The sequence below is a fragment of the Halichoerus grypus genome, chromosome 11, assembly GCF_964656455.1.
Source record: "Halichoerus grypus chromosome 11, mHalGry1.hap1.1, whole genome shotgun sequence".
NCBI classification, from domain to species: Eukaryota; Metazoa; Chordata; class Mammalia; order Carnivora; family Phocidae; genus Halichoerus; species Halichoerus grypus.
This window is the reverse complement of record NC_135722.1, coordinates 9,753,170-9,780,755: the sequence shown is the minus strand read 5'-3', so window position 1 is coordinate 9,780,755 and position 27,586 is coordinate 9,753,170. Positions and strand designations below refer to the sequence as shown.

At 60.8% G+C, this 27,586-nt stretch overlaps 1 protein-coding gene across 12 annotated transcripts in view; it reads left to right on the top strand.

Annotated features, from left to right (window-relative positions):
* DAGLA (diacylglycerol lipase alpha) overlaps positions 1 to 27,586 on the top strand; it is a 62,312-nt gene that overhangs the window by 25,514 nt on the left and 9,212 nt on the right. For 7 of the 12 annotated variants that reach the window (XM_078057915.1, XM_078057917.1, XM_078057918.1 and 4 more), the window contains 12 exons: positions 11,256 to 11,394; positions 11,791 to 12,002; positions 13,402 to 13,503; positions 13,943 to 14,081; positions 17,827 to 17,914; positions 19,913 to 20,047; positions 20,559 to 20,636; positions 22,472 to 22,596; positions 25,291 to 25,444; positions 25,824 to 25,907; positions 26,014 to 26,091; positions 27,024 to 27,104. In XM_078057915.1, the coding sequence (XP_077914041.1) occupies positions 11,300 to 11,394; positions 11,791 to 12,002; positions 13,402 to 13,503; positions 13,943 to 14,081; positions 17,827 to 17,914; positions 19,913 to 20,047; positions 20,559 to 20,636; positions 22,472 to 22,596; positions 25,291 to 25,444; positions 25,824 to 25,907; positions 26,014 to 26,091; positions 27,024 to 27,104 (1,371 nt within the window). In that variant the 5' untranslated portion in view covers positions 11,256 to 11,299. Of the gene's footprint in view, positions 1 to 9,835; positions 10,141 to 11,255; positions 11,395 to 11,790; positions 12,003 to 12,983; positions 13,048 to 13,378; positions 13,504 to 13,942; positions 14,082 to 17,826; positions 17,915 to 19,912; positions 20,048 to 20,558; positions 20,637 to 22,471; positions 22,597 to 25,290; positions 25,445 to 25,823; positions 25,908 to 26,013; positions 26,092 to 27,023; positions 27,105 to 27,586 lie in introns of those variants that run through there. The other 5 variants (XM_036122291.2, XM_036122296.2, XM_036122295.2 and 2 more) reach the window with 5 other exon arrangements.

Here is a 27,586-nt window from a genome sequence, read left to right as displayed (position 1 = left end):
GCAGGGACGGAAGGGGGGGCAGTTGGTGGAGAGCTTTACAGACAGTGGTTGGCAGCTTTAATCTTATTTAAAGGGCATTTCAGAGCCATAATATGCTTTTGAGGAGGGGGTTGATTTAATTAAAGCCGTAAACTGTGTGTACATGTAGCTAATGCTGGCGAGCACCTCCCCTGCGCGGTCCCTGCTCTCAGCACTTTACGGCTTTGAACTCACTTTGTCCTCACAGCAGCCCCACGAGGGAGGCACTGTCATCACCATCCCGGCTTACAAAGGAGGAAGCGCAGGGTTCTGTAGTTGATTTGTCCTGGGAATGGTCCCTGCGCTGCGCTCTGAAGGTCGCAGCTCAGTGGACGTCTGAGTGAGCAGAAGACAAAAGCAGGGCTAGCCCTGCCCTCCATCCAGGAGCAGAGGACCTTCTGAGCCCCTACCCCTTCCTGGAGGCCGCGGGGTAGCTGGGGCTTGGGTCCGGCTCTGTAGTGCCCCGGGAGGTGGGAGGGAGTGGTTGCAGGGGAGGGGTGTCTGAAGGGGAGCCGAGTCAGCTACAGGCCCCCGTCGGAGCCCCTGCCGCAGTGTTTCCTGTGACCCCTTCTTGCCCTTGGGGCTCAGGCCAGGCAGACTCTGTGACTGTAGAACTAGTTTGGGGTCCTGCCTGGAGCCCCAAGGCCCTCTCCTTGGCAGTTCTACCCCAAAACCAGGTAGAATTCAAAAAGTCAAGGCCAGAGTGGACCTGAGAGGTCATCCTGTCCAGTGCCTCCCAAATGTTTTTAAGCACTGAGACTGTTTCGTTCCAGTAAAATGTTACAAGGAACCCCCATATGTAAAGCAACTAACATCAACTCTGACTGACATAGCATGCAAGCCCCGGGAAGCCCCAGCCCTGCCTGCTCTGGCCACTTCCCCTTATCTGGGGGTCCCTGAAGGTTTCCAGAAGCCCACTTTGAAGAGTATTGACTTCCCTTCATTGGACACAAGAGGAGGCCCACATAGGGGTGGGGCCCGGGCCCAGGCCTGTGTGCAGTTGAAAGCCCCCCATGCTCCCTCCATCCATGTTCTGTGGGGCAGAGGATGTTGGCTCTTGCTGTTACATACGGGAACTCTGCAGATCTCCCCCCTTGGGAAGGAGCTAGGGTTACGATGTCACTCGATGCCTGCCTGCTTCCTTGATGCCCAGGGAATGGTAGAAGTGAAACCCAATCGCCCAGGCGGCTGGCCCGTGCCCTAGATGGCCACGCCACCCACGGAGGTGGCCCCTCCATGGATCCGGGGCCCATGCAGACCCTGGGAGGCATTTTCCCCAGGGCGGGCCAGACCCCGAAACCCAGCCCACAGCCCGAGGCGCGCAGCAGGACCACGCCGCACAGGGTATGCTGGGCGTGGGGCGAGGTGTCAGGCTGGGTGTGGCCCACTTAGCATTCTTGTTAACAGCCTCACTAGGGGACCTCTAATGAAGTGGAAGGTGCTAATTCCTCTCGGAGGTGTTGCCAGCCCCCGGGACAGGGAATCTCTTCTCCAGGAAGCTCTGAGAAGCCAGACCAGGGCGTTGCACTGAACTGCCTGGCAGAGGGGGCCGTGGGGAGGGTGGGGAGCTCCCAGCAAGGGGCTTTCACACAGGCCCTGCGGGAGGCTGGACAGGGAGCAGCAGGGGGGCGGGTGAATAGGATGCTGGAGGGCAGATGGGCATGAATAGTGGGCCTCTGCCCCTTGGGGTGTCCGGAGTTTGAGCAGTGAGACGTCCTGAGGCTACAGACACAGACGCAGGGAATTCTAGCAAGAGCACAAACATGGCCTTGGATGGAGCTCCGTGGTACACGCTGACCCGCGGCCCCGCGGGATGGTGATTCCCACCTCACCGGCTCCTTATGGGGTAAAGGAGGAAGGGCCAGTGGAGCCTCAGCATGAGCAGGTGGGGCTCCCAGGAGAGGTCGGTCAGGCATCACGTAGGTTGGCAAGGGTGAGGGCAGGCGTGGTAGTCAGGGATAGAGAGCTGGGCCTTTCTGTTCAGGAGGGTTGTCTTAGAGGGCAGAGAAATTAGCACCCCTGCCACGCCTCCGGGGGTAGGGGCTCGCTGTGGGGAGGAAAAGGTCTAAGCTCTCAGGAGACATGATTAATAAAGATCAGTAACGGCAGCTAGTACTTTCTATGAGCGGAGTGCTTTGTATGTATTATTTCACTTACTCCTCGTGACTCCCTTTGAAGCAGGTACCTTCACTATCCCATTTTGCAGATGAGGAGTCTGAGGCTTGGAGAAGTGAGGGTCACAGACAACTAGAAAGGATGGAATCAAGATTCACTCCGGGGCTGGAGGGAAGGCAGCCATGGGCTCACTGGTTGGCTGCCACCCTCCAGGTCGGTGCACTGGAGGGAGGGGGGGGTTCCAGGGGAGAGCTGGGGAAAGGCACATATGTTTGAGCATGTGGGAGGGCCACAGGGGCCGTAGGGAAGGGGCTCCCCCTGGATGGAGACAAGCCCTGGGGCTGGCCGAAGCCTGCCAGCCTGCCCCTCGCCCCCCCAACAGACAGGCAGGAGGAACTGGCCTGGGGCTTGGAGACAGCCAAGCAGCACCATCAGAAGGCCAGAGCGCCCGCCTCCCCGGGCCACTCCAGGGTACCTTCGCCCCAGGCACAAGAATGAGTGTGGGACAAGGGCCCTTTCCTAATTTCAGGAAAATAAACAGCCTGAGGAAGAATTCAGAAACAAAACCTGGCCTGGCCAGAACCTGGGGGACCCCTTTCACTATTGGAAACAGGTCCTTTGGGCCCTGGCGTTAACCTCCGGGAGGGAGGAGCAGGGGAGGGCCCGGGCCCTGCCTCCTCATTCCTCAGCAGCCAGTTGCCCTCCCAGAGCAACTAGCAGGAGACCCAAGTTGATTCCCGGGGAGCTGGCTGGTGTCAGTGACAGGGCCGTGGCAGATGGCAAATCCTGTTTGTTGTGGAGGAGTGGAAAATAATTAGCGTCAGAATGAGAAGCTGGAGCCTCTGTGATAAACGGAGCCCTGAGGAGGGCTTCTCAAGAGGCCTGGGAGCACAGCCTGTGGCTTCCGGCCTGGCTCTGCCACTTCCTAACTGACCTTGGGCAAGTTGCTTAACTTCTCTGGGCCTGAGTTCCCTCATCCTTAAAATGGGCTAAGGCCAGCACTAGGTTTGTTAGGGTTGTTAAAAAGACTACATTAAAGGAGGCAGTATTTGTGAGCTCCTTGCTGAAGTACCTGGCGGGTACTAAGTGCCATCTAAGGTTTTTTAAAAAAATAAACAGGTGTTGGGGCACCTGGGTGACTCAGTCATTTAAGCGTCCGACTCTCAGTTTCGGCTCAGGTCATGACCTGAGGCTCCTTGCTCAGCGGGGAGTCTGCTGCCGACTCTCTCTCTCTGCTCCCGCCCCCACCCGCACTGGCTCTCGCAAATAAATAAATAAATCTTTAAAAAAAAACCCAAACAAACCAGGTGTTAAAGTAATTGTTGGGGCTACTTCTGGGCTAGCAGTCAAGGCCCCCAGCAGTTGGGGCCCCTTGTTTTCATTCTCTTCTCTGAACTCTGTGCCCGGCCCCCGATTGCTTCTCTGTGGGAAGGGCTCTGATCAGCAAGCAGGGAGACGTGACCTCAAAGCCTGACTTGGCCCCTCACTCATTAGATTATTTAACCTCCTGAGCCTCAGTCTCCCCTCAGGTGACGAGAGAACAGCCATACCCACCCCCCAGGGCTGCAGTGAGGGGCAGAGGAGGCGTCTCCCCGTCAAGGCTGGCCTGGTCCGGAGGGAAGGGAAGGTGCTCTGGGGACAGAGGGGACAGAGGCAGTGGCGTGCCCCTCCTGCTCCCCGCCGCACCAGGCACGCTGTGTTAGTCCCAGGACCCATCTCGTGCTGAAACCCAGCCCCAGCCCTGGGCAGGCTTGGCTCTGCCTTCTGCTCGGGCACAGCTGAGGCGTGAAAAGCAACAGCTTTTGGGCCCCTAACTTGGGTAGCACACACCCGGGCCCAGGCTGGTGGCGCACGCGGCCCCCAGCCCACGCGTGCTTTCTCTCTGCCGCCTCCTTCGGCTCCCTCCCCCTTCCCGTGCCTTCCAGAGCCCAGCCTCCGTGTGGGGCCACAGACCTGGGAAGGAGAAGGGGCATTCGGGGTGGAAGGAACATGTGTGGGTCTCGGTGTCTGTGTGTGGGAATAAGGAGTCGGACGGAAGGAGGCAGAGATTCTTTTTTTCCTTGCAAGTAACTCAAGGAGACTGCTTGAAATCCCAGCTCCTTGTCGTGGGATCTTTGGGCAAATGCTGCACCTCCCTGAGCCGTGGTTTCTTCATCTGTGAAGCTGGGGTAACAGCCTGATGAGGCTGGAATGAGACCACATTTACAGCGTTCGCTCTGTGCTCTCTCCTGGCCCCGCAGCCTGCTCGCCTGCAGACAGGCCGTGGGGCCCTCCTGGGCTCAGTCTTCCTCTTCTGCACAATAGGCCGATCCCCACTCTCTCCCACGTGGCGGTGCGACCATGAGTCTGCAGCCACACGGAGACCCGGAGACTTCTTTATGGTTTCCAGGGCCCTGCCCCTCACGCTGGGAGGGAGTTTTGAAGCCAACTTCTGCGTTCAGAGCAGGCATTTGATCAAGGCCTGCTCCTCAGAGGCAGCGTGTCACGGTTAAGACGTGGGCTCTGGAATTAGGCTGTGTGACCCTGGGCAAGTCACTTCTCCTCATCTGTAAAATACAGGTAGTAGCAGTACCCGCCTCCCAGAGTTGTTCTGAGGACTGAGTCATGTGTGCCAAGGGCTTAGACCAGGCCCAAGACGTGGTAGGCAACTGACAAATGCTAGAGGAAGCGAAACGACTGGGTCCCTCACCTTACAGGTGGGCTGTCTCCTCCCCATCAGCCTGACACCCTGGGACCGCCCTGCAGTTTCAGGAAATCAGAACCAGGTTACTCTGTGTTGATCCCCTCCCTCTGCAGGTGCTCTTGTGGACGCCACGTGAGTGAGCAGGGAGGTTAACCTAGCTCTCTAACTAGCCATGGAGCTGCAAAGGTGGTGGGGTTGGGGTCTGCCCACCACCGAAGCCCATGCTCTGGACACTGCTAAAGACGGCAAGAACCATCTGCCAGCACAGTTTGGCAAGGGGGTGGCCCATTGGTAAGCCCGTTCCAGCTAGGATGGAGTTTCTGGGGGCCACCAGTCACCCTGCAGGCTCCCCGGGGCCCAGCCGCACTGCAGTCATCCCCCCAGGTCAGACGCCCTTCCGCACTGAGACTAGACGAGCTCCAGCATCCAACACGGGAACAATCTGAATCCGACCAAGCTAGCAGGCAGCAGGCATCTGTCCCTCTCACCTTGTTTGGCGCACCTTCCCATCTCAAAGCCCTTCCAAATGGGGCATCCCATTCATTGTGGGGTAGGGAGGGAGTCCTGGGCCCTCCCCTCAGGGAACCGAGGATCAAAACAACCTGCAGAGCTCAAAGAGACCTTACAGACTACCCAGTTTCCTTTTTCACTTTGGCCACCGGGAAGCACGGAGTCTAATAATAGTTTTACACATGGTTCCTATGAGAGCCTTTATGTCTTCTTACACGTGTGCAACCGATTCCCCCCCCTTCTATTTTAATTTCCTTAGTTTTTGTGCTGAAGTGTGTTCGTTCTTAAATTCATACTCCCCCTCTTCATTGTTTCTGGTTCCTATAAGGCACACACAGCCATTTGTTGTGAAAGCGCATAAATACTAATCTAAGTACAAAACCACAAGCCTCCTATTGGTAGCCCAGGCTCCTTGCTGTACAGAAGAGGAAACTGAGGTTTGGAGGGGCAGTGAGACTCTGGCCTGGGGACGCTGCTCTTGGTCCGGGACTGGCAGCTCTAGATGTGGCTAGGCCCGGCCCTGTTGCCAGCCGTAGTGGGGACCCTGCCATGGGAGGTGGAGGGCCAGCCACGGATGACTCTGTTTGAAACGGAACATGTGGTTGATGGCTTCTTGGGGACGGATCTCATGTGGACCGGCCAGCTTCCAAGAGGGTCACGTGTGAGGAGCGTGAGAGAGTGCTCTCTCGTGGGGAGTCGGGGCGGGGGGTCCTCTGAGCTGCAGGGCCTCCTTCGGGAGTAGTGCTGCGGGGGGTGCGTTGGCTGGCCACCTCCCGTGTGACAGCCGCTGTCCTCAGCGTATGGCTCATCTAACCCTGTGACAGTTCTGAGGTAGGTACTGTTCTTAGCCCATTTTAGAAATGAGCTGAGGCACAGAGAGGTCAGTAACTTGTCCAAGGTCACACAGCCAGTCAGTACAGAGCCAGTGCTTGGGCACGGTCTGCTTTTAGAGCATGCCTGCCATGAGGGTGGAAGGTAATTAGTCCAGAACTTGGGGCACAGGGGGTGCTCACCTGATGGCAGGACCCATAGCCTGGACCTGATGGTTATCCCTTTCTTCCAGCTCAACCTTCAGCCTGTCCTGGAGGCCTGGGGCCAGCTCAGGCCAGGTGGGAGATCTCATGGGCTGACCTGGAAGCTGGAGGTGGCCTTCAATGGGCCTCCCACAGCATGTCATCCTGTTTCCTGTGGGGGCTGGGCTCAGCCCGGCTCCAGGGACCGGGCCCCGCTCCCATCTCCCACCAGCTCTGGGCCATCTGGAGGATAGACACGACAGCCATGCCCTCCTCCTCCCTCACCTGGGGGCTCTCGGCACCCTGCTGGTTGGCACCCACTGTGAAAGGGCCCTTCTCCCCAAAACCTGCTGCCTTGGCCACCCCCAAGAGGACCTTAGGATCAGAGGATGAGGCCCAGCCTGGGGTGCTTTAGCCAGCCACCCCCCAAGGCCCATGGTGAGGGCAGGTTAGCCTGTCTGGGCTTATAACCTGTTCGGTCCAGCCGTTTCCTCCCAGCTGGAGCCAGCCACGGGCATCAGCAGCACCTGCCCAGACCCCAGAACCCAGTCACAGATCACCCTGCCAACAAGTCCCCAGAGAGCCCCCCAGGAGCTCGATTACGACAGCCCCACGAATAGACCCTTGGCGTCTACTGGGGCCTGGGCAGGCCTTGGTGACAGTGTCCCAGCCAGTTCCTGCTACAGCCCTCTGAGGGGTGGGGTTATCCCTGATTTGCAGACCAAGAAACTAAAGCCCCAGACTCTCAAGAGAGCCAGAGGAGGGGGAAGATGGTTCTCCCTCAGTGGTCAGGGGAGGCACTGGGGTGGGACATTTCCCAGAAAGCCAAGGATGTGCGCAAAGAGGGAAAGGAGCCATGTCTCTGGTCCTTGTGGCTGGAGGGGAGATGTTGCAGCAGCTTCGGGGGGCTGGAGTGGTGGTTTGGGGCTCTGAGGCTGCTCAGGAGGAGAGGGGCTGGTTTGATGTGTTCACACCCCAGGGGCACAGATGGACAATGCTGCAAGACCCAGGCCCTTAGGGGCTCTGATTGAGCTGGGGTGGGGCTAGGCAGCCAGGAATTGGCAAGCTGGCTGTAAGATACTGTGCCCAGGGCTACACTGGGATGAGAGGTCTGGGGATCCCGTAAGGGAGCAGCCTGCTCTGCCTGAGAAGAGTGGGGTTGGCGGGTGGGTGCTGTCAGGGACGGTTTCAAAGAGGCCATGACTTCTGGCTGGCCTGGAAAGATGAGTAGGATTTTGCCTGGCAGAGGACCTGGAGTAAGCAAAGCATGGAATCGTCCAGTGAGGTGTTTTTAGGGAGACAACAAGTTTTGGGGGGAGTTGGGAAAGAAAGGTGGGGGCAGTGTGAGAAGGGGATGGAGTGCCTCCCCAGCCGGAAGGAACTGGCTGGCTGAAGGCAGGTCCTGTGCCTGGAGCTGACTACGTCCTGAATCCCCAGGGGTTGGAGAGTATCTTTCTGGCGCAGGACTCAGAGAGGGCAAGGCACCCGCACAGGGTTGCACAGCCTGCCAGCCAGAGACGAAGATCCTTAGCCACTGCCTGAGGGGGCTTGGACTTTATCCTGCCGGCATGGGGAGCCACCGAAGGTTTTTAAAATAGGAGATAGCATGCGCATTTTTAAAAAAGAGTTTTGTATCTTTAGAAAGGAACTCCCAAAATGGTTAATACTTAACTTGGGGGCCTGAATCAGCAGCAGGGAAACGGGGTTTTGTGGATGGGGGCAGAAAGGGACCCCCAAGGGCCACTCAAGTCAAACTATCCACGTGAGGAGGTTCTTGGCACCCCATTCAGACCTGCCTGAGCTGGGGGCCCAACCAGGGGACATGGGGGGCCCCCAGCAGTGCCTCTGTTCTCCCCTGCTGGAGGGGGCCCCACTCCTGCCCCGGAGGTGCCACCGGTCTGGGCTAAGGAGGGGAGGCTGTGTGTCCTACAAATGCCGTTGTTGGAGGGCGTCGACCCTGTGCCCCAAGGGAGGAGAGCCAGAGGAGGTGCTTTGTGGCAGCTCCAGACCAGGAAGGAGCCTCTGCCCTCCCCCTCCTGAGACATTTCCTCCGGATGAAATCACATCCCAGCAGGGGAACAGGCCCCCATTGTGAAGGGCTGGGGTCTCAGAGAAAGGGTGCCTTTCAGGCCCTTAAAAATAGCAGCCCTGAGATTGATGAGTCCGCATGGAATGGAGTGGCCCAGCCTCTCCCAGCAGCACGGGCCCTGTCACTCCCATCCCACACCCCCGTGACCTGTCGTTGACCAGCTGGAGTATCCACTAGTCCAGGCGGGGGAGGGGCGGCTGGTCCACCGGGGCTCTCAAGCTCGTCCTCTGCCTCACCCGCTCGCTGGGCCCGTCCCTGGCATTATCCAGCACGTCTGGGGCCTCTGCAGACGTTCTCCCCTGCAGTCTTCACCAGAACTTTAGCAGGTGGGGTCGAGCAACATTTTACAGATGAGAAAACTGAGGCACAGCTAGTGAGTCACACGACCAGTGGGTGGTGGGGCCCAGCTTCGAAGCCAGGCAGCCCGGGCACCCAGCCCTGTGCCCAGGATTCTGCAGTGGTGAGCTGGCCGCAGGGACAGGCTGGAGGAGCACGGTGTGGTGCCCAGGCCTATACCAGGGCACCCAGTGCGGTCAGCCCGAAGGAGCCCTGCCACGTGATCTAGGTGGGCACTGGCCCTGAGCATGGCTGCTGGCCTCAGGCTGGTCGCCCCCTGAGCCTGGGCAGAGGCCGCCACTGGCCGTATCTCTGCGGCGTCTTGACACATCTCGGGCTACGTCCGCACGGCCGGGAGCCAGGCTCTCCCCACTTCCCACCAGAGAGCGGGGAGGGCAGGGCCGTGTGCACAGGCGGGGCTGTGTGTGCACGTTTGCAGGTGTGAGGTGAATGGCTCGTGTGAGCTGAAGGAGCGTTAGCCAGTCTAGACTCCCAGAAGTGAAGGGTGGGGATGAGAGGCGGGTGCCCCTCGAGGTGATTGGGGAGAGGGCCTTCCGCGGGGCGCACCTGAGAACAAGGTGTTCTGGGCGGGACCCTCACCCCTCCAGCCCCTCTGGGATGGCACTCCCCTTCAGCCGCCCCCGCGGGGGTCCCTCGGATTAGTGCTTAGAGGGGATTGGGAGCTGCCGCACCTGCTGGCACCGCCCCCCCGCCCCAGCCTGACCTCTCAGTCATCCCGTTAGTGTGAGGAGGCCCCCGAGCCCAGTATTTTTAAGGTGAGCCACCTGGAGACAGGGAGGGGCCGTAGAGAAACGGGGGCTGAAACACCACTCTTGGCAGCTCTGTCCTGCCCCAGCCCGGCTCCCAACCCACAGTGTCCCAGCCCCTCCCGTCCCCTCCCGTCCCGGGCCGTCAGCCGCTGGTCGGGGACGCGCACCCTGCTGGAGCCCCAGACCCCCGCCCCCGCCCGGCCACCCCTCCACGCGGCTCCCGCGCTCTTCATCCTTCTCCCCACTTCCCACAATCCGCGCTCTGACTCCTCCTTGGAGAGAGTGGGATGACATCACTTCCTGAGGGGGGGAGGAGTAGGCAAGACCCCGCCAGGCTAGCCCGCCAGGCCTCCAGCTCGCAGGGAGCAGCCTGGCTGCTGAAGTGGCTGCACCAGAGAGAGAGGGACCGAGACGGGCCGGCCTGGACATGCCGGCTGGCCACCCGGCCCCATGGCCCCTCGTCCAACCTGAGCGCCGTGCCCACCGGCCGGGGGATACTTGGTCACTTGCTTCCCGAGTGATGCTGGTCTCCGAGGACACTTGCTTTCCCCGGAGCCGTCACCGGGGAGAGGAGGACTTGCCGCCCGCCTCTGGACCAGGTGCCATGTAAGCCTCTGAGCCTGGGGGCAGTTGCCCAGCAGCAGGGCACCCACCCCCACAGCAGGGGTTCCTCTGCACAGTTCAGCGCAGGGCTACCCTGGAGCCCCTCACCAGTATCTCCCAGACCAACCCCCCCCCCTGCCGTGTGGGGAGCCTCCTGGCCCGCAGCGCTCCCCTTGCTCCTAGGGCTCTAGGGCGTGGGGGCCCTGGATTCCTGGGCCCTCCTCCTTGAGCTTGCCTGTGGCTGATCTGAATTCAGCTTCAGAGAGTTTTGAACCGGGCAACAGAGGCTGCATGGCTCAGGGTGGGCATGGGAGCTGTGGCTGCCAGGAGGATGGGATGCCCTGCAGGACTCACTCACTGCCCTTCCAGCAGAGGGGCTGGGGGGCCCCAGTCACGCCCCTGACCCCGGATCCCAGCTCTGTCCCTCCCTACCAAGAGGCATAGCTGTGGTTGGGCACTGTGATGAGTGTGAAATCGAGGCATAGAGCATACTCCCGGGGGTCCAGCAAAGCAAGAAACTGAAGACCTCATTCAGCACATCTTTACTGAGCACCTGCTATGTGCTGGGTGCTCTCCTGCCTCCATACTTGCTAGATCCATGCATGCCCTTCCCCCCCTCCCCAAGGTCTTCAGCCTTCTACCTGTCTTGTTTGGTTTGTGCTGAGGAACAGGCTCGTGCTTGGTCTGGGAAGCCCTCACCCCACCCCCAAGGACTACATGCACTGGGCCAGGTCTCCTCGAGAAAAGGCAGCAGGAAAGCTGGGGCTCCCCTCATCCCATATAGGGGGAGGCAGGGGTGAGCCCAGGTCTTTAAGGGAAGTGATCAGTTACTATTGCGGTAATCCTAGGGAGAGCCGATTCCAAAGGGCTGGTGCCAGTCTTGGGGACAAGAGAATCCTTAGGGGTAAGGCTGCAGCCCGTCTCTGGCTGCGGAGGGTGGATAGGGTTGGAGGTGGGTCCTGCCCAGGCATGGATCAGCATTTCCAGTGGCCTGGAAGTACCCGGGCCGTGGGGCCTGGGAGAGATGCTGGTGTGCTCTGCACACCTGGCCGGGAGTGTGGTGGCCCTGGATGCCGCAGCAGCCCAGGCAGCCCACAGGATCCTCTGCTGCCTTTCAGGAGGTGAGCACCAGGCCCGCTGAGCCTCTGCAGAGCTGCCAGCCATGCCCGGGATTGTGGTTTTCCGGCGGCGCTGGTCTGTGGGCAGTGATGACCTCGTCCTGCCAGCCATCTTCCTCTTCCTCCTGCACACCACCTGGTGAGTCTTAGGGCCGTGCCACAGGCCTGGAAGAAGGCTTTCTGGCCGTCCGTCCCGACCCTGTCATGCTCCTAGCTCCTAGCAGTTGGTGTCTGGAGCACCCACCGCTTAGGGAGATGCCCACGTGGAGCCCAGAGACCCTGCCTGGCCACCACTGGACCCAGCGCCATCACCGGGCAGGGCTGCCACCGCTCCCCGCCCACGGCCAGCAGCTGGGCTCCCTGCTCTCGCTTCCCTGTCCCCGGCCGCCCGTGTCCTCAGAGGCATTAGCTGCCAGGTGGACAGCGGTCCTGAGCCCGAAGCAGTGAAGCCCTCTAGCTGCCGAATCCCGGCTGGCCAGGGTCCATGGGAGGTGCCCAGACTGCCCGGCCCCCTCTCACGTGTGCGTCTCTGCAGGTTTGTGATCCTGTCTGTGGTGCTCTTCGGCCTGGTCTACAACCCAAACGAGGCCTGCTCCCTCAACCTGGTGGACCACGGCCGCGGCTACCTAGGCATCCTGCTGAGCTGCATGATCGCTGAGATGGCCATCATCTGGCTGAGCATGCGCGGGGGCATCCTCTACACGGAGCCCCGCGAATCCATGCAGTACGTGCTCTACGTGCGCCTGGGTAAGGGCCACCCGCCGTGGGTGGGGGCTGCTCCAGACCACCCCCACCTCCACCCTCCTCCTTGTGCTCCACCACTGAGTCGGCCAGCATTTGTGGGGCACATGCAATGGGCCAGGCCCTGGGCCAGCACCAGGGTCCAGCCGCGAACCAGCAAACTTACTGGGCTTGTGTTCTAGACCAGGGGTGGGCAGACTGCAGCCCGAGGGCCACATCCAGCCTGCCGTCTGTTTTTGTAAATAAAGTTTTATTGGAACCCAGCCACACTCATTCACTGATGTACTCACTGTCTCTGGCTGCTCGTGCACAGTGCGGCATAGCTGAGTAGTCAGGACAGAGAAGAGGACCCGCAAAGTCTAAAATATTTACTCTGGCCCTTACAGGGGAAGTTTGTTGGCCCCTGTTCTAGGCCAAGCACCTCTAGCTTCTGCTACTTTGAAATCCTCCCCCAAAGAGAGCCCCCCTCCCCCAGAAGCCCCTCAGGGGTCCGGATCAGCTCCCTGGAGGGCCCGCCTGTGTCTTCTTTCCGGGCTCGGGTTCCAACCACTCCTCCCCATCTTTCCTACGCGTGCTTCCAGGAGCTGTGCTAAGCCCTTCCCCTTGTTAGCTGAGGGAGGAGCCATTATTGGGCTCCCTTTACAGATGAGGAATCTGGGGGCCCCCCTCCCCGGGGAGGTTAATTAGCTCCCTCAGGGTCACATGGCTAGTGTGTGTGTGTGTGTGTGTGTGTGTGTGTGTGTGTGTGTGTCAGAGCTGAGATTTGAACCCAGGTTGTCTGTCTCCAAAGCCCGGCCTCTCAGCTGCCTCGGGCACTGCCTCTGGAGCTGGGTCCTCTAAGGCTGCCCCGTGCCCCCAGCCCCCTGGCCTGAGCAGCAGCTGCTGCCTGCGGGGGCCCCTCCCTCCTCCTGCCCCGAGTGCTGGAGCCTCCTTCTGGGAAATAGCAGTCTCCGTGAGATGAACCCTCTCTCATCTAATTCTCCGCAGTCCTGTAACGCAGACGTTGTCACCCCATTTTACAGATGAGGAAGCGGAGGCCCAGGGAGATTAGGTAACTTGCCTAAGATACGTCTGATAGCAGAGTTCATGGACATAAGTCTAAAATCCTGAAAGAAAAGAGAAATGCCTCTTCATCATCCGCCCCTGCGCTCACCCTCTCGGGGAGGTGTCGGGGGGCCTGAGGACACTTAGCTAGAACAGGTGGTGGGTGCGTCGGAGCAGGACGGAGCGGTGGTGGGACAGCCGCGCTCCCTGGGCCCTACCTGCCACGAGGCCTGTGCCGGGGGCGGGGGGTGGGCGGGGGTCTGGTGCCCCTGCTGCCGAGGGGCCAGGCGGAGGCTCCGGGGCCCTTCCCGGGCAGGCCGACCGTGGCCGTCCTTCAGCCTGGCCCCTGCTCTCCTCGCAGCCATCCTGGTGATCGAGTTCATCTATGCCATCGTGGGTATCGTCTGGCTCACTCAGTACTACACCTCCTGCAATGACCTCACTGCCAAGAATGTCACCCTCGGTATGTCAGCCAGCCCCAGTGGTGGCCGGGACGGGGTCAGTTCAGAGAGGACGAAGCTCAGGCGCCTCCCAAGGGGGACGGTTGCTGTGAGGACGCCGGGCAGGATGGTGGCTGAGGCTGTGGGCTTCCTCCCGAGCTCGGCCACCCGCCCTCAGGGGAACCTGCTGTGGAGGGGTGGGCAACAGTGGAGGGCCCCTCAGCTCCTCACTGGAAACCCCCAGAGCTGCCTGCTCTGTACCCAGGCTGGGCCTTGGGGTCATGGCTCAGCACGGGGCAACCAGGTGGCCAGAGGCTGGGGTCAGGGGCTTCTGAGCCTTGCTCTTGGGCCCCAGAAGCGGATGACGATAGGGAGGCGCCAGGGCCCCTTTCTGCAGAGCAGGTGAGCCAGGGAGGTCCCCGCCAGCGCCTCCACCTCTTGCTTCCCACTGCTGCCCTGCAGGGATGGTCGTCTGCAACTGGGTGGTCATCCTCAGTGTCTGCATCACCGTCCTCTGCGTCTTCGACCCCACGGGCCGCACCTTTGTCAAGCTGAGAGCCACCAAGAGGCGGCAGCGCAACCTCCGGACCTACAACCTCCGGTGAGTGGGCCGGGCGGGCGGGCAGCCCCCTAGGAGATTTGCAGGCAGGTGGGCAGAGCTGGCCCCCGTGCCTCCCGAACCACGTATCAGCTTATGGGAGCCATGGGCATTGGTGACAGTCTTAGCCTCCCCCGGCCTCAGTTTCCTGGTCTGTAAGGTGGGAATCGTGACTGCTCAGACTGCAGCTGTGAGATTTAAATAAAACAAGTGCAGAGCGGTTGATGCTCTGCTCGCACATTTGGTACGTGCTCAGTCAGTGCGGCCATCGTGACCATTGGCACCATCTTCAGTGCTGTTAACCATGCGGTCATCACAGCAGGACGCACGCCCGAGCCAAGCCAAGCACGTGGGGCTGCTTGAGGGGGCTGTTAGCATCATCCCTGCAACACAGACAGAGCTGGGACTTGCCCAAGTGACACAGCTGGGATATGGTGGGGCTCGGCTCCAGCCCAGGCGGTCTGGCTTTAGGACCCTTGCTCTTTTTTTTTTTTAAAGATTTTATTTATTTATTTATTTATTTTTAAAGATTTTATTTATTTATTTGACAGAGAGAGACACAGCAAGAGAGGGAACACAAGCAGGGGGAGTGGGAGAGGGAGAAGCAGGCTTCTCACTGAGCAGGGAGCCCGATGCGGGGCTCGATCCCAGGACCCTGGGATCATGACCTGAGCCAAAGGCAGATGCTTAACGACTGAGCCACACAGGCGCCCCAAGATTTTATTTATTTATTTGAGAGAGAGAGACAGAGATAGCAACAGAGAGCACAAGTGGGGAGGAGAGGGAGAAGCAGACTCCCCGATGCGGGGCTTGACCCCAGGACCCTGGGATCATGACCTGAGCTGAAGGCAGGCGCCTAACCGACTGACCTACCCAGGCGCCCCTAGGGCCCTTGCTCTTAACCACTAGGCTGGGCTGCCTCTAGGATTAAGGGGGCTGGAGAAGGTTAATCAAGGAAGGCTTCCTGGAGGAGGTAAGTTTTGCATGATGTTATGAGGGAAGGGGAATGCTGTGCCATGGTAAAGAAAATGAGAGAATCCAGGGTCACAGGAATTCCTGTTTAGTGAAAGAACAAGATGGGCGGGGTGGGGGTGGGGGCTTCCGGGGGGGGGCATGGAGCTTCTACTATGACTTAGGCCCTGCCATGAGCCCTTTCCCACCATCAGCCCATTCAGTCCTTTTGCCGACCCTGGTATCCTTAGGAGACCCATTCTACGGATGAGGAGTCCAAGTTCTGGAGAGGGCAGGTCACTTGCCGCAGGTCACGCTGACAGGGAGCAGACCTGGCACTCCATCCCCAGGGCAGGGGAGTCAGGAGCCCTCGGCCAGGCCAGCGGGTTGCCCAGGCCCCCAGGCCCAGTGGGAATTCTCCTCACCCCACCCTCCTGCGCCTCTGCTTTCAGCTCCTTTCCGGCCCTCCACGTCAGCTCGGCAGATCGGCCAGAGCCACACCCGCGCCTGGGCTGGCCACCTCCCAGCCCAAAATACCAGGTCTTGGATCCAGGGCCCTGGAGCCTGTTCTCCCTCCTGGCGTAGCAAGCCACCACCACCCGTCCCATTTTGCTCATTCTGAGCATACGCCCCCACCTGACCTGGTTTCTAGGCTTCTGGGGCCCTGGGAAAAAATCTCCCCTCCCTGACTCTGGGTAATTGCCTTTGGGGCCCAGGGAAGCCAGCGCCTTTGCAGCTGGGGGCTGTCGTTTTAATTAGAAAGTTTTCCTGCAGTTTCGGGCCCTGTGGGGGTGAGTGAGAGGCCTCAGAGCTCACAGGCTCTGACCTGTTGCATCTTCTCCAGCTCTCTGCAGGGGTCAGGAGGGCAGCCTAGGCTGCGGCTTGGTTAATGTGACCACCTCTCGGGCTCGTCTCCACTGGCCCTCCCTCAGCTCTGAAACCATCAGTTTTTCTAACAAGGACATTTTCAAGCCTGCCTGCCCTTCATCCACTTCCAGGTTTGGGGACGCACACAGACCCCCCCGTGCCACACTGATAGGTTGTTTTAGCATCTCTGGAAGTCAGGAAGCTGTTTAAGTCCCAGGCCCTCTCTCCTGCCGATGAAATCTGGTAGGGGTGGAGAGATGGGTTCTTCCCAGCACTGCTCCCTGGGAGCCTCGACCTTGGATCTTTGCAGGGGCGTCTGCACTCCCAGAGGGGTGCTGGGTCCATGTACTTGCTGTCCAGCTTCACTATCTGCCTGTGCTGGTCTCTGCAGCCTAACTGATGCATTAGGCCAAACCTTTCCCTGGCTCCATCTGCCTCCTGGTGGGCATAAGGGGTAGTGCAGTAAAGCGTACAGTCAGCGCTTGATCAGCCAGAGGCCCGGCAGGAAATATGCTTTGAATGTTTAAAAGCCCATTAGATTAGAAAGGGTTAAAGAATGTGATGCTCTGGGATCCCGGCTTGCCAGCATGCTGTCCCTCTATCAAGCCCCTGGCAGGGGGATGTTGCTTTATGATGTAAGGCTGCCCAAGTCCCTTAGAGCTCGTAGATTCCAGAAGCAGCAGTTCCCTTGTATCCTTCTTACGCTCTCCTAACTCCTCCTCTAGTCCTGGAAAGCCCTGTGGCCTTCCCTGTCCTTGTGGCCCACTGCCTTATGGAACTAGGGCTGTAGGAAGCAGCGCTTCACTGCAGAGCGAAGCCAGAGGGCTCAGGAAGGAGGGCCTGGCCTGTCACTCCTGATGGATACTAAGTGCCTTGCAAGCATTCGGGGTCACCCATGCCTTCCCCTACTGACCACTAAGCATCAGCATCTGCAGGGACCAGAGGGAGGGGAGGGCACATGTCACGAAAGCAAACCAGCCTCTTCTTGCTCAGTCTGGAAGCTTACATATTTAATGTTGCGTCTCTTAAATTTATGCTCAAAACACACCGATTTCGGGGCACCTGGGTGGCTCAATTGGTTAAGCGTCTGCCTTCAGCTCAGGTCATGATCTCAAGGTCCTGGGATCAAGTCCCACATTGAGCTCCCTGTTCAGCAGGGGAGTCTGCTTCTCCCTCTTCCTCTCCCTCTGCCCCTGCTCACGTGCTCTCTCACTCACTCTCTCTCGCAAATAAAAATAAATAAAATCTTTAAAAACAGAACAAACAAAAAACCACACCGAATTCTGGGCACCCAGCATTGGAAGGGCCTCTGTGGATAATCGGCTCTGCCCTTGGGTGTGGACTGCTGGATACCCTGACTCCCCATCAGAGCAGCTAGACACGTTGGGGCTGGGTCTGCGGGCGGGAATGGACAGGCGCCAGCCATGCAGATGAAAGGCGGGGGCCCTTGTCCCCTCTAAAGTAACAGACCCAAGGAGTTGGGAGATGCAGAGCCTCACGTGCCCCTTAAATTTCCCCCAAGTACAGAAAGTGCTGGGTGTCTGAAATCCTTTCGAAGGGGAAGCAAGTCTGTCCTACAGGTCTGCTCCGGTGAGTTGGCTCAGAGGCCCAGCACCCTGCTGCAATGTCCCGGGGCTCTTAGTTTGAGCCATTGGACACCTGAGCCACAGAGCGGCCCCCAGTTTGGGCTCCCACCTCTGAAGCCCGCTGGGCATGCTGGTGTTCAGTCTGCCAGAAGCTGGGAGCATGGCCAACCGTAGGCCATCTTAGGCCAGCAGGGTCCCCCCAGGGGACCCCGGCCAGGCCCAGGCCTGTTCTCTCCTAGACCCCCTGCTGGAGAGCCCTCTGGTGGGATCCTGGGAACATCTGGTTCCCCTCGCATCTGGTCCCGCCCCCTGACCTCACACATACCAACTCTGTCCCCTTGCAGGCATCGCTTGGAGGAGGGTCAGGCCACCAGCTGGTCGCGCCGGCTCAAGGTGTTCCTGTGCTGCACTCGGACGAAGGACTCCCAGTCAGTAAGTACCGGGACGTCGCTTCCCTCCGGCGCACACCCGGCCGCCAGCCACTGAGGGGCCGCCACTCCTCGGCACGGCCGATGGGGCAGGGCTGCCAGAAGGGCGCTGGGTTTTGAGCAGGAGCAAGGTGAGGACCTGCTATCCACTGACCGACCGACTCCCTCCGGCATGTGAGATGGCCGATCCCTGGCTTTGTCGAGGGGACGGAAAGGTTTCAAGACCTTTCATCCACCCCCTTGGAACTTAGAGTAGTTTAGGAGAGGAGACACTAAAAAATCAGGGTGACCTGAAAGCACAGAAAAGCGGCGTGTCACCAGCTGCAAAGGCCTCTGGAAGATCCGTCGCAGCTGTCAGGTGCCGAGCCCAGACGCGCGCAGCCAGCCTCCGGGCCTGGTGCTCGGAAGAGCAGCCTGAGGGGCCCGGTGCTGCCGAAGCAAGGCCGGCTCAGTGGAGGGCAGCCCCTGGGGGGGAGGCAGGGCCCCTGGGGTCCTCGAGACAGACCCCCCATGCCAGCAGGGCCCTTAGAGACCATCTAGTGTTCCCCCCACCCCCCGCCCCTCGTTTTTCAGATCAGACAGCTGAGGCCCAGAGAGGTGGTGTGACTTGCTCAGCGTCCCACAGCTAGTTAGTGGCAGAACCAGTGAGGTCAGGAGACCACTCCTCCCTGAGCCAGACAGCAAGTGCCCTCCATGGAAGCCACCGGAAGCCTGAGTGGCTCCTTCCCTCCAGCAGCCCATGGTGAGCTGTAGAGTGAGTAATCAGGTATAAGAAAGCCCCCCTCTCCCCGGAGGTTCCCTGGTGGGCGGGGATCACCCCCATGGGCCTCTCTGGGGGGTCGAGGGGGACGCACCCAGCCCTCCTGGGCACATGGCAGAGTTGGGGCTGATGTTAGGGCGCTGCGGGGAGGGGTGGCCCAGGATCTGGGTCCCGTCAAACACTGGGGATCAGGTCCAGCCCAGAGCACGTTTTGATCCCTCTGTGCTGTGGTGGCTTCAAATCTGAATTGAGTGTCAACGTGAAGAAGCAGGGCATTCATGTACAGGTTCGTATTTCTAGATCTGGCAGTGTGGGCCCCTCGCAGGGCAGTCAGCCGGAGCCGAGTAGTAGCTAGCGTCGTTTGGCCTCATAGGCCTTTGAGTTTGCAACCCCCGATTTTTGTTCTCTTACAAATGCCGGGCACTCAAGGGTGAAACCCAGCGAGAACCACTTGCCATGAGTTTGCTCCCATCACAGCACCCCCCAACAGGTTAGGGAAGAGGTTCCCGACTCCCACGTGGACTGAGGCGGGGAGGATGCCGAGTGCAGGGACGGGCGGGGCTGCCTTTGGCTGTGCACCTCCTGCCTCCTGCCCTGGGCTCGGGCTGGCCCGAGGACCAGGCTTGCAGGGAAGCCAGAGGGGCCACCGGCCCAGCGTCCGCACCCTTATCCAGGCACATCGTGAGGGTCCCTGAGCCGGCAGCTGTGGGCAGGTGGGGGAGGGGGCCTGCCACCCCCCCACCCCCCCTGGAGGCTCGGCCCTTAGGAGGCCTTTCCAGGTCACAGCTGCTGGGAGGTGGGAAGCAACTCAGTGTGGGGAGGCAGCAGTCAGGAGCTCAGTTTGGGCTTCTCTGCTAGAGAGAAAGGCGGAGGAGAAACAAGCCGGGCTGAGCAGGCCTTGATTCCTAGTGGCTGGGGAAAGAACGGGAAATGGCTCACGTTGGCATCTGTGCGTGGTAGGCAGTGACGGTGAGTGCCGTAGGAGCTCCGAGGACAGGAGAGGGCCGGGAGGTGGAGGCCGGACAAGGTTCGGTGGCTGTCGCAGACAGCTCTGGCCACGTCTACGAGGTTCCAGAGCCCAGACTAGGGCCCTCGGGGTCACGGCTGCAGAGGGCCAGGCGGGGGTGGGCGAGCTGGCCCTGGGCCTGGAGCAGGGCCCCAGCCCCGGGGGATTCACGCCTGGTCTCTCACCCTCTCTCCCGCTCCCCTGCCCCGCCTCCTGCCCACCCCCGGACCTCACAGGACGCCTACTCAGAAATCGCCTACCTCTTTGCCGAGTTTTTCCGAGACCTCGACATCGTGCCGTCCGACATCATTGCTGGCCTGGTACTGCTCCGGCAGCGGCAGCGGGCCAAGCGCAACGCCGTGCTGGACGAGGTGGGCACCACCCTCCTCCGGGCCTCCCCCCGCTGCCCTGCTCCCGGGGTCCCTCCGGTCACCCCCTGGTGCCAGCTCCCCTCCTGGCTCTGGCTTGAGTGACGTCCCTCTGCTGGGCCAGCCGCTTCTAACCACGTGGCCCTCGTGAATAATGATGCTCAGCGCCTCGGCCCTTCGCACTTGCCTCCATCCCACCCCCCCCAACACCCCGATCCCAGCCGGGACCTCCCAGCATCCCCTACAAAGCGCGTTACCCTCAGCCTGGGCAGGAATGTCCCTGGGGCAGCGGGGGGGTGTTTGATGCTTTTGGTGAGAAGGGAGCCGTGGACATGTGAGGAGACCTCAGATTTGGGGAAACTGGCTGGGTCGTGGAAGAGCTAGAAACCACACCCTCGTTTGGGCGTTCAGGCCCTTGGGAAGCAGGCAGAGTCAGAGCCTAGGGGGCTGGACCCCCTTTCTCAGCCATGCCCCCCGAATCTGGGACAGCCACCTTCACACCCCGGTTTTGCAGGCGAACAATGACATTTTGACCTTCCTGTCTGGGATGCCAGTGACCAGAAACACCAAGTATCTCGACCTCAAGAACTCGGTGAGTCAGACCCTCTGCCCCAGGTCCCTCGCCCTCTGCTGGGGCGGCCTGAGCGGGCCACCTGCCCACTGCCCCGACGGCATGGGCAGCACCTCCTCCTCTGTGGGTCCCCCTGCAGCTCTCCACGTAGCCTCCCTCCTCAGTTCACACCCCCCTCCTCCTGAGGACTGCCCCCATCACGCTGGTCCCACGGTCAAAACCCTGGAATCGGCTTCACCACACTCAGAATGTTCGGTCCTGGCCTCTTGAGATCCTAAAGTGCTTCCCAGGCGTACGTGGCTTACACAGCTGCTACTCTGTTCTCCTAAGAGGCAGCACGACGTACCGTACTGCTTACGGAACCTCTTCTAGGCCTCTGTACTAGAGCCCCAGTGTTTCACAGGTAAAGGTGGGGCCGGTCCTGTGGCCAGGGGAGCCCCTGCACCACCACAGGGGCCCTGGGCTGCCCGGGCCGACACTGCAGCTGGCGGCCTCAGGAGCAAACCGATTTGGGGGTGCTTCAGCTCTGCCACTGTTGCTGTGACCTTGAGCAAGTCCTCCGTCCCCTCTGAGCCCGTTCCTGAGTGGGTAATGATGCTGGGCATACCTTCCCCCCAGAGCTCTAGTGGGGAGGAAATGAGCCATTCTGAGTCCAGTTCCGCAGTCGGGACCGACTCGAAAGGATTCCTCCCTTGTATCTAGATCCCCTAGAAAAGCCTCCAGTCCCCGTCTGTCCCCACTGCCCAAAGTAGCTGCGTGTATCCCCTCTGAAAATGGCCCGCCCGCAGCAGGTGCCCCGCCTGGCCTCGCTTACCCCGGTCGCCCCGGGCTCTCTCGCCATGTGAGGGGGGGGCAGAGGCAGGCCGCAGAGCCTTGAGGTGCTGGGGTCCCTGCCTGCCACTTGGTAGAGCCTGCCAGCGCCCCGCCCTCCAGCCAGAGCCGAGCTCCGACACATGGAGAGGATAATTACCTTCTCCAGCTCATTCCTAAAGAGCAGACAGAGCTGGCCCGGGGATGGTTCCACCCCTCTGGGCTCTTATTAAGGTGCTACCTATTTCACTTCAGAAGATGACTAATCACCCTCTTTAACTTTTACAAGGTGACTAATTCCCCCTAAGTGCAGGAGCCCTCTGGCGCCTGGCACTCCCGGGACACTGGAAGCCGCTTTGCTGGGACACCTGTGTCTCCTGTCTCCTTCCAGCCCATTGGGCTGATAATAACAATAGCCACCGGCCTCAGACGCTGGGTTTCAAACTGGCGCCTTTCTCTGCAGAGATCCCAATCTGCTCCAGACATCCATGGGGAGCCTGTGACTTGCCCAGTCAAACTGGAGTCTCCCCATATTTGCAGACAAAGAACTTGCGGGCTGAGAGAGTGTTGCTGATTTGTCAGGTCACCCAGTGTCTACAGGGCCAGCCCTACTGCTCAAGGCCCGGACACCCCCAGCTGGAGGGCAGGGCCCAGGGCCTCTGAGGGTTAAACTTCCCTTCCCAGGCCTGATTGCTGAGGCGGGTGATGGCCACTCACGCCTCCCCCTCACTTCCCTTCTCTGGAAAACAGGCAAGGAAATCGATCCAGTGCTCCGAGTGGTTTTCTGTCCCCAAATCATTAATTCGGAGGTTGGAGCATCAGGACAGGCCCCAGGAGGCTTCGTGCCCTGGTTGCATGGAGATAATTAGGGAAATGGAATTATCATCTGGAGGAGCGGTCCTTCCTCCAAGGCGGGAGCACGGTGGGCTTGCAGTCCCTGGGGAGGCCAGGAGGGCCGCTCCCTCCTCCATCCAGGGGAGCCCTTGGGCCTAGAGGCTATAGGCTGGAAGGGTGAGAGGTGACCACCTCCCCCTGCTTTCTTCCAGCAAGAGATGCTCCGCTACAAAGAGGTCTGTTACTACATGCTCTTCGCCCTGGCCGCCTATGGGTGGCCCATGTACCTGATGCGGAAGCCAGCCTGTGGCCTCTGCCGCCTGGCGCGGTCCTGCTCGTGAGTACCCCTGTCCCGTCCTTCCGGCCGGCCGGCGTGTGCGGGCGAGCAGCGGTCCTGAGGCTGGGCCAGCCTGGGGGAGGCTCTCCCCCGCCTCCGTGGTCTGTGGCCTGCGTGGCTTCTCTTCCACACCGCCTCTGGGCTTCGGCCTCTCTAGGTCTGCATTATCCTTAGGCGGGGAAGAGCATGGGCTCTGGAATCACACAGTATTTGGTTTGAATCCAGATGTTGTTGCTGGCAGCCATGGGCGAGTCGGCCTACCTCCGCAAGGCTCAGTTTCCTTATCTGTAAAGTGGGGATGGCCATACCTACCTCCTGGGGTTGGTTTGAGAGGATCGAATGAGGGTTGCCCAGCATCGGACCCTGCTGGCTCCCTTCTCCTCCCGCCCCTCTCTGCCTCGCTCCCCTCTGCCTACGTCTTTCTTCTCCTGCTCCTGTCCTGTGCTCTGCCTTTCTGAAAGAAGGGACTTTCCTAGTAGAGGCCCAGTCCATGGAGGCCTCTGGAAGGGCGTCAAGAAGGCCCTTTAGTGAAAGACTTTGACCCTCTTCACAGGGATTGGGCAAGCACCTGCCCCAGACCTGCTCACAAGCCACCCCTGGGCACCAGTGGACTCTGCTTTCCCAACTGGGCCAGAGAAGGGCACAGCTCCAGGAGGGGCCCTTCCCCGTTGGTGTCTGCACCCTCAGCCTGGCCCAGACAGAAGGAGGACAGGTCCCTGGCTCCCTCGTCTGGAAAGGCTGACCTTCTGTCTGTGACACCCCTGCCCTTGGGGTAGCCACACCCCTCCTGCGCTGCCCTTCCTTTCTGCAGAAGGCTGGGTGGCCCTTGGGACCCTGTTCTCCCATCCCCAGTGACTCACCGAGTGAGTGGACCCGGCACCCCATGCCCCCTCCCACAGCTGGTGTTCCTTCCAGCATCCTTGGCAGTCCCTGCCACTGCTGAGAAACTTCTCCAAATGAGCACCAGGCCAGGAGCCTCGAGCCCTGGGCTCTGACAGGCTCTGCTCCATTACTCATTGGCAGGGTGGGGACATCGCCACCTGGTGCCTGTCCCGCCTGCCCATGGGGTATTTGAGAAGCCAGGGAGTCGCTGGCAGGCTGGGCCCTCGGGGGGATGTGCAGACAGGAGGGATGCTTTGTCAGCTTCTCGGGGCTGCGAGGAGAAAGCCCAGGTGTCTGTCCCTGAAGGCCACACTGTGGTGTCCACATGCCGGCTGAGGCTGCAGAGAGGAGGCAGCTCCCTGGGAACAGGAGTCTGGCCCCCAGACCCGGGCCGGCCCCCACTTGGCCTTGCAGTCGGGGGAGGGCTCCCCCCATGTGCCTTGAGGTGGTCGCCCACCGCAGGCCCCGTGGCTTCCCAGACTCGGCTGGACCCTGAAGTAGGTAACAGTCCCTTAGGCGCTGCTTGGGTGAGGACAAAGCTCTCAGCATCCCCGAAATTCAGGACTCTTCACAAAATCTCAGCTGTCCTCTCCAGACAGGGAGCCCCAGGGGCCTGGTGTTCTGGCTCACGGCTCCAGGGCCCCATCTGTTGGCTGCTGGCTCCCTCTGGCGGCCTGAGGAGCCGCTGCACCCCGAGCAGCGTGCCCCCCGCAGACGCTCAGCTGTTCGTTTGGGAGCCGCCTCTGTGTGTCTGGTGCTGGGCACGTGCTGCACACGGGGCCGAGCAGCCCCGGCCCTGGGGAGCCGTTGCGGGGAGAGACGCAGACAGCACACAGATAAGGACGCGGAGCCTCTAGGACCAGAGGCACGCCTGGGAGAGAAATAAAGGGGGGTGATGTCCGGCCGGGGAACACTGGCAGGGGGCTGGCTGGGCTAGAGGGGCTGTCCAAGGTGGACCTCACCATGACAGACATTCGAGCAGAGGCCCGAAGGAAGCGAGGAGTCCGGCTGGGAGGGTGGGCAGGAGGGCCAGCAGGGCCCGAGGGAGGTCGGAGGCCGCGAGCCAGGGAACCGGGCCAGATGGGGCAGCGCCGGTGACCCTCGCAAGGACTCTGGCTCTTACACTGGACGGGAAGGGCATCGCTGTCGGGTTTCGAGTGAAGCGACATGGCTCAACTTAGGTCTTAGGGGGTCGCTCTGGCTGCCAATGGAGAACGTCGAGGGCAAGAGTAGACGAGGGAGGCCCGTCAGGAGGCCACCGTGACGCTCCGAGGCAGAGGTGATGGTGGAAGGGGTGGGCGCGAGGGAAAGTGGTTGGAGTCCGTTCCGAAGTTGGAGGCAGGGTGAGCCGATGTGCCGAGCGACCGATGGGCTGTGGGACATGAGGTGGGGAGGGGACGTGAAGCCAGCTCCAAGGACGGCCCTGGGCAATGAGCAGGGGGACTCAGGGAGCACACGGGGGCGGGTCGGCGGGGCCTGGGGCCTGAGGAGGTGGGAGGGGGGCATCTGGGGGCCCGGAGCAGGTCAGGCGGTTTGGTAGCTCAGAGGCCGGAGACGGGTGAGGAGCTAGGGAGAAGAGAAGGGCGCAGCTATGGCAGAGGACAGGCCCAGGGAGGCCGCCGGTGAGGGGGGAGCGATGGAGGGGTGAGGCGGGGAGAGCGGTGCGGGGAGAGGGAGAGGCCCACCGGGTCCCCTGCCGCCAGGAGGCCGAGTAGGGCGAGGACTGTGGGACCTCTGGGGGGGGGGGGGGCTCCAGAGAGGCTGGCACGGACAGGTGCTCTGGGGTCTCTGAGCCCCTGACCCCCCCTCCAGGTGCTGCCTGTGCCCCGCGCGGCCCCGCTTTGCCCCAGGAGTCACCATCGAGGAGGACAACTGCTGTGGCTGCAATGCCATCGCCATCCGGCGCCACTTCCTGGACGAGAACATGACCGCGGTGGACATCGTGTACACCTCCTGCCATGACGCGGTGAGGGGCCACGCTGGCCCGTGTGCAGCGCCCCCCAGCCCCCAGCCTTTGTCCTCGGTGGGCCGCGGGACCCGTCCCCTCCCCCCAGCCGGGCCTGCACCCCCCTGGGGCTAGGGAGTGGTCCCCGACCCTGCACCGTGGGGGAGGGGGCGGGGGACTCAACAGCGAGGCCCTGGGGAGGGGACAGCGGTCCCTGCAGACTCCGCAGGCAGGACAGCAGCTCTCAGGTGGCCTGAGCTGGAGGGGAGCCTACAGGGAGCCCCGGCAGCCTTGCGGGGACCCAGGGAGCTGGTTCCTTGGCCAGGAGACCTGTGTAGGTCACTCCCCGAGTCTGGCCCCGTCCCAGGGCCACTTGGCTCATGAGCCCCCCTTATCCTAGGTCTACGAGACCCCCTTCTATGTGGCAGTGGACCACGACAAGAAGAAGGTGGTGATCAGTATCCGGGGAACCCTTTCCCCCAAGGTATGCCGCGTGTGGCTCCCAGCCCACCCCTCACGGCCCCTGAGGGGTGCCCGCCTCCCCCTTCCTGTCCTCACCCCAGCCCTCACCTGTCCTCTCTCTCCACAAGGATGCCCTGACAGACCTGACCGGTGACGCCGAGCGCCTCCCCGTGGAGGGGCACCACGGCACCTGGCTGGGGCACAAGGTACTGCTCCTTCCCGGCCCCCGAGGCCCCTTGCCTCCTCTCCTCCCTTGCCAGCACACACACCTGTCCTGCTGTCGGGGTGGGGGGTCCTCCCTGCTTGCTGGGCCCCCAGGGAGAGATGGGTCAGAGGAGCATGGATTCATCTAGAAGATCCACTGTGGCCCACCCACCGGGACCCCCACAGTCCTGCCTGGCCCAGATCCTGCCCCAGAAGAGCCTGAAGAGGCAGCTGGGAAGAGACTGGTTTCCGTGAGACACACAACTCTTCTGAGCCTCAGTTTTGTCATCTGTGAAATGGAAATGATGTGATAAAGTGTCCACCAGCCCCCACAGCCAGGTTGTTAGGAGGGCCAAAGGGGAAATGGTTGGGACAGGATTGGTGAGATTCCAGTCATGGTTTTGCTGGTCTCTGAAAGACCTCCCTCCCGGGGCGCCTAGGCTACAGCCGGTTAAGCGTCCGATTCTTTTGGGTTTTTTTAAATATTTTTTGTTTCTCTTTTTTAAAGATTTTATTTATTTCAGAGAGAGAGAGAGAGCACGCACATGAGCAGGGGGAGGGGCAGAGGGAGAGGGAGAAGCAGACTCCCCACTGAGTAGGGAGCCCGATGCGGGGCTCGATCCCAGGACCCCGGGATCATGACCTGAGCCAGGGGCAGACGCTTAACTGACTGAGCCACCCAGGTGCCCCCAAGCGTCTGATCCTTAGTTTCAGCTTGGTCGTGATCCTTAGTTTCAGCTTGGTCGTGAGACCAAGTCCTGTGTCCAGCTCCACACTCAGCACAGAGTCTGCTTAAGGCTCTCTCTCCCTTTCCTTCTGCCCCTGCTCCCTGCGTGCTCTCTCTCTCTCTCAAAATAAATAATCTTTAAAAGAAAAAAAAAATGATAAAAGACCTCCCTCCCCGTGACACCCACCTCTGTCCCTCCTTGCCCAGGGAATGGTCCTCTCGGCTGAGTACATCAAGAAGAAGCTGGAGCAGGAGATGGTCCTGTCCCAGGCCTTTGGGCGAGACCTGGTGAGGCATTTTCCCTGGCACTGAGCCCTGGCCATGCCGGCTCTGCCTCCCCCAAAACAGCCCTGGGGGCAGGGTGCGTGCATGGTGGAGCCCCCCCTCACACCACACAAGCCAGGCTCCTACACTCCCCTTTGATGCCTGACTCGCAGCCCCCTCCTCACTTGCTCAGTCCCTCCCCTGCCTCTGACCCCTTCCTCTCTCGTACCAGCATTTCTTGGGCCTCCCTGCCCAGCGCCCCCAGTTATGAGCACCTGCTCCATGCCAGGCACTGGGGGCACGAAGATGGTTCTGGTCAGGGGCTTCAAAATATAGAGCAGGCCACAAAGAAAAATAATTACAGAGCCCATAGGAAGGGTGTTGCTCTGGTTGGGGCAATCCGGATCCTACCCAGCCCCTGCTCCCCGGGCAGGCAGCCCCCAAGGTGCTCCAACCACCCTTCCCAAAGCCAAGCAGTCCCTGGCCTCAGGAGACCCCAGTCTAGT